The sequence below is a fragment of the Lepisma saccharinum genome, chromosome 4, assembly GCF_977018435.1.
Source record: "Lepisma saccharinum chromosome 4, izLepSacc3.1, whole genome shotgun sequence".
In the NCBI taxonomy this organism is placed as follows: Eukaryota; Metazoa; Arthropoda; class Insecta; order Zygentoma; family Lepismatidae; genus Lepisma; species Lepisma saccharinum.
The window spans coordinates 25,141,638-25,147,369 of record NC_139232.1 but is presented as its reverse complement, the minus strand read 5'-3'; the positions used below and the strand labels follow the sequence as shown (position 1 = coordinate 25,147,369).

At 39.5% G+C, this 5,732-nt stretch overlaps 2 protein-coding genes across 2 annotated transcripts; both read right to left on the bottom strand.

Moving 5' to 3' along the window:
• Window positions 1-862: 862 nt before the first annotated feature.
• LOC145986864 (uncharacterized) lies at window positions 863-3,535 on the bottom strand. Its single transcript, XM_083121335.1, has one exon. It carries the CDS (start codon window positions 3,533-3,535, stop codon window positions 863-865), a length of 2,673 nt encoding a protein of 890 aa, XP_082977461.1.
• Window positions 3,536-3,599: 64 nt separating this feature from the next.
• On the bottom strand, window positions 3,600-5,105 carry LOC145986863 (uncharacterized). The gene has a single exon (XM_083121334.1). The coding sequence runs from the start codon at window positions 5,103-5,105 to the stop codon at window positions 3,600-3,602; it is 1,506 nt and encodes a 501-aa protein (XP_082977460.1).
• Window positions 5,106-5,732: the final 627 nt, after the last annotated feature.

The window sequence follows — 5,732 nt, the reverse complement described above, 5'->3', positions numbered from 1 at the left end:
CTTCTATATCCTTTCAGTGTCCATGGTCAATCTACTTCTTTCTATCTCATTCGTTCTCCTTTTCCTGTCTCTCCTTCCACTATCCTTGGTGGATTTACTTCATTTCATCTCTCCACTTTTTTTTGCAGTACTTCATTCCACTGTTTTTACAATTTCTGTCCTTCGTGAAATCATTTCCTCCTGTGTTCTATCCCTCTTCTAATTAAAGCATTAAGTTCTTCTAATGTTCCCTGCTTCACCTTTTCCTTTATTCTTCCCTTCTGTTTGGGGGAGTCTTTTCTTCCTATTTCTCCTTCTTCCATTTCCTAGATTTCCATTATTTTATTCTCCATGGAGGGTTCAGTTCCTTCTATCTCCCCTCTTCCACATGGTGGATATCTTTCCTCCACTCACATTCAAATGGGTATGAAGGACTCAGTTTTTACTAACTCTATCCTTTTGTTTACCAAGCTCATTTTGGAAGGTAAGCTCCTTGCTACCGGGCCAATTTTAAGCAAAATGCAAGGTTTAATTTAGATGACTGTAGATTGGAGACTAATTGCCCTAGACAGATGAATGATATATCGTTATACGCGGAATGAACCATACATTCAGACTACATACAATTTATGTACATTAAGTGTGTTAAAAACGAAACACCAATATACGTAAATTAAGGTTTAATCTCACACACAGTCACCCAGTACATGACATTTCTCTTGCTGGTCACAGAATAATAATCCCACAAAATAATACACAGAATATTCACCTCAAAAAACATGCACAGAATACTCATATCAAGAAAATACACAGATTACTGCTTTTCTATTTCTAACATTCTCCCACCTAGAGTCACGCAAAGATAGTTAGTGACTCTACACAATCAATAATGTTCATAACATGAGTTTTGTACCAACAAACTCAGCTTCTGTGGAGGGTTCACTCGTCTTCCCAGTCGAGTGGTGATGACTCTCGGAGCACTTTCCTTTTCAGGTACTGTCTTTTCCTCAGTGTTCTTCATTTTGGGCACTTCGGGCAACTCACTAGACTGAATTTCCAAGGGAAAAACCCGCTGTAGTGGTCTCATCATAATTCCCGTTGCAGTCTTCAGCCTTACGAGACGTACTTCACCATCACGTCCAGGTATCAGCTCCACAATGCATGCTAAAGGCCAGTCCAGACGTTTAGAATTGTCATTACCTACAAGAACCACTTCCCCAACCTTCACTTCTCTGCAAGGCCTTCTTGCATTCCAATGTTGCACTAACTGACCCAAGTATTCATTGCGAAATCTACTTCTTAGTGTCTCACGAATTTTTTGACAATACTTCCACCGTTTATGTAGATTTACCTTCTGTATCTCATCGAAGTCAGGCACGCATACTTCTCTGACCTGTTGTAGAAACATGGAGGGTGTCAAGGACTCAAGGTCTGAATTATCTTCTGATATGTAGGTTAGTGGTCGAGCATTCATGACAGCTTCACAATCACATAGCACAATCATAATAAATTCCTCATAGGTCAGTGAAGCTTTCCCTAAGATTTTTCTCAATAGTTGCTTCATGAGTCTGATCAAACGCTCCCACCATCCACCCCACCAGGCAGCAGTGGGTGGATTGAATCTCCACTCAATGCGCTTGATTGTTGCAAAAGCAACTACATCTTCCCATTCTAGCTTGCTCAACAAATTTTCAGTTCCTACAAAGTTCGTCCCATTGTCACTGTAAACAACTAGTGGTCTACCTCGTCGAGCAATGAATCTTCGAAATGACTGAATAAAATCTCCAGATGATAAGCCAGAAGTTAACACTAAATGTACAGCTCTATAAACAGCACAAGTAAATATGCAAATCCAAGCCTTTTCTCCACTTTGGAGTATAACAGGTCCAGCTAGATCCACTCCTGTTATTTCGAATACTGCTGCATCTCTGACTCGATGTTCAGGTAAAGACACCTGCATTACTTCCATTCTTTTAGCATTATGTCTCCGACAAATCACACAACCCTTCACCACAGAACGAATAAATTTTCTGACTTTCAATATCCAAAACTGTTCTCTAAGAATACTCATCAGATCTTGTACACATGCATGACAAGCTTCAATATGTTTAGAATAAATAAGCCTCTTCACAATTGGATGTGAGCTTGGCAAGACAGCCGGACACCGAAATGTTTCTTTATCCGTAAGCTCTAGGATTTTAGTATTCAGTCTTATGATTTGTTCCTTGTCTTCAAATGGACACAAAGATTTGAGCTTCTTGTCTTCCAAACTGACATAAGAATCTCTTTGTACAAGTCGAATAACTACCTTTTCAGCAGCATTTACTTCTTCTATTGACAATTCTGCTGTCCTATGGTTCTTTGGATGACGACAATTGAAAATGAATCTTCTGATCCACCCTATCAGTTGAACAATCTGTTCATATCTGGAAAATCTGTGATAGTACCAGTCATCCCTTTCTTCAATATTGGCTAAACTAGATACAATTGTCTTCTTCTTCTCTTGGGCAATAATTTCTTCTTGACATGTATACCTTTGTTCAGGCCATTTGCTCTTAGCTTCTTTTAACCACAATGGACCTTCCCACCATTTTGATTCCATTAACCGTTTGGGTGAACACCCCCTCGAAGGAAGATCAGCACAGTTCATAATACCCGGTACATAATTCCAAGATTCTCTCTTACTCATCGTTCTTATTTCACGTACACGATTTCCTACAAAGGTGTTCCACGGATCATTGCGTCTAATCCATGCAAGAACTGTAGTCGAATCTGTCCAAAAATTAATTGGTATGTCCCCAATGTCCAATGATTCGGTTACTGAAGCTGCTAATCTCACTCCAATAAGAGCTGCCATCAATTCCAAGCGGGGTATGGTTAACTTCTTTATCGGAGCTACCCTTGATTTAGCTTGTACTAATTGCACCTTGACTTGTCCCTTGGTGTCTATCTCTTCAGATGAAACCCTCTCGACGATGTCTTCTTCTAGCCAGTCACTGAAAACCTGACAATATTCTTCATAACAGTCATCTTTCTTCAGTTTTTCAACAAGTGTATCCAGTCTTCTTTTACACATTTCTAAATTACTAGGTAGATGTGGGTGTCCCTCCACCCATGGCATTTTTACCTCATACCTTCCTTCTTCGTCAATCGTCAGAGTTCGTTCAAAATAATCCATCACTGCCTCTTGAGCTTTAATTTTGGACTTCTTTTCTCCAGGATCAGTAATACCAAGAACATCGAATTTCCACAAGTCTGCAACCGAAGCTTCCTTACAGAACATTGAAGCTGCAATCATGGATGAAACTCTATGACTTTCATGTGCAGTAACTTTGCCCATTAGTATCCAACCAAGCAGTGTTTCCATTGCTACCAATCCACATTTTAGAGCAAATTTCTTGCCAGTGAAAATTTTACCAGCTATATCAGCACCAATTAAAACTTCCACTGGACCATTTTCTCTATCAGAAATTTCTACACCTATCCGTTTCAACTCTGCTAACCAAGGACCTTCAGTAATAGATGTTACACTGTCACAAATATTAGGCTGATCCATGGCTTCAAAATTGCAAGCATAATCACCTCTGATGCTAGTCAGTCTGACACGATAGCAATTATGTTCATATGGTGCAGAAAGAATGCCACCAAAAAGTGCATGCGTGACATTTTCCCTTTTTACAAACCTCATAATTCATTTCCTTTGCTGTAGATGTACAAATGTAGGATCGTTGCGAACCAGTATCAATGATTGCTCTTACATATTTTTCAGCACTTTGTCCTCTTATTTTTACAACTAATGTTTGCAGAAATGTTTCTACATGTTCATTATTCATCAAGGAATTTTCAACAACCGTCTGTAACTTAGTCTGCTTCCCTGGAAAGTCTGTTCCCTGCTTAGTCCTTTGACCAGAGCACATCACTTCAACATGCTGCCCCTTGCAAATCCTGCATTTTAATTTTACCCTACAGTTTCTACTAAGGCGGCCTTTTTTCAAACATCTGTAACACAACCCCTTTTCCCTAAGCATTTTAGCTTTTTCCGCAAAGGACCAACTGTGTGCCTTCACACACTCCTCACTAACATGCGAATCACCACAAAATAGACACTTTGAAGAATCCCCTTTGCAATTAAACAATTCAGCTGCCGTGGGTATAGATTCAGTACGACTACTACGTTCCTTCTTTCTCTTCAGATCAAACCCAGCTACAGCAAGTGCTATCTTTTCTTCATTTTCCACTTCTTTCTTCAGGAAAGACATTATTTCTTCCAGACGACTCTCCAATTTAGAATCTGTGGAATTTGCAGCACTTCTCTGCCACACTAGCAAAAATTCTTCTGGTAAACATGACTCAACAAGAGGGTATAACATTGCAGCACACTTGTCTGATGTTACTCCTAAGGTACTTAATGCTCGTAACTGTGATTCCATTTTGTCATAAAGAACAGCCAGTTCCAACTTACTGTCACCATTTAAGTTGTGTAACACCAACTTCAAAAGTTCACGAACATAAACTTCCACTAACACATCATCACGGCCGAAACATGACTTAAGTCCTTCAATGACCTTGGGATAGTTTTCGTCACTGAGGAGAAAACTTTCTACAAACTGACGTGCTTTTGAACCCGGTACGGTAGCCTGTACAAGGTATCGAAATTTATCACAATCATCAATGCCCTCGTCCTTGTCAATTCGTTTGAATTGGCTCCAGAAGGGTAACCAGTTCTTCACGTTACCATCAAATTTTTTAAGTTCCACTACCGGTAATTTGATTTTTCGTTTGCAGTTTACCGATGTGTCACTAACTGCGTCACTACCATTGTTCAACACCTGTTTACTTAATAACTGTTCCACCATAGTCTTGATTCGATAAAAGTTACATGCATACTTATCTGCATTTTCTGCTTCGACGATCAAATCCTCTTCTTTGATATCGTCGTCCATCAACAAATCACTGTACTGTGTGTCCAGATCCTGTAATTTGCCGAATTTATCTTGCAACAAACGGAAATTACTCTGCACTTCCACTAAATCCGGGCAATCACCATTGCACGCCACTTCAATGTTATTCGCTAAGCGCGTAAACGACGATCTCGTTACTGTTCTTAATTTACTTATCTTTTCCATGGCGTCTCAATCTTTGCCTTACACAAAGTCTCCCTATCCTGTCACGGTCGCCAAATGTTAAAAACGAAACACCAATATACGTAAATTAAGGTTTAATCTCACACACAGTCACCCAGTACATGACATTTCTCTTGCTGGTCACAGAATAATAATCCCGCAAAATAATACACAGAATATTCACCTCAAAAAACATGCACAGAATACTCATATCAAGCAAATACACAGATTACTGCTTTTCTATTTCTAACAAAGTGTATACATGGATGCAAGGGGAGGGGAGGAACAGGAAAATTTCAAAATCTCAGAAAAATGCCCCTCCACCCCTGGACAACAAAGTATGGGACATTGTCAAAATACACATGGAAATGATCGCTGGCATGTTTGGAACAAGAAAATAATTGCACTATTATGATATGAACAATAGAACACGACTTGTACCCCCAAAACGATATGAGCCATTCAAGAAAATGCGCAGTTACCTTGAAACGATTGTAGGTCTGATGCTAATTGCCCTAGATGAACGAATGAAGTACTGTTATACGCGGAATAAATCAAAATCGGACTACATAAAATTGATGCACATTGAGTGTATATTTGGATGCAGGGGAGGGGAAGAACCGGAAAATT

Excerpts from the sequence above, each read along its gene's own strand:
- LOC145986864 (XM_083121335.1), bottom strand. The coding sequence starts at position 3,535 with ATGGATCAGCCTAATATTTGTGACAGTGTAACATCTATTACTGAAGGT.
- LOC145986863 (XM_083121334.1), bottom strand. The coding sequence starts at position 5,105 with ATGGAAAAGATAAGTAAATTAAGAACAGTAACGAGATCGTCGTTTACG.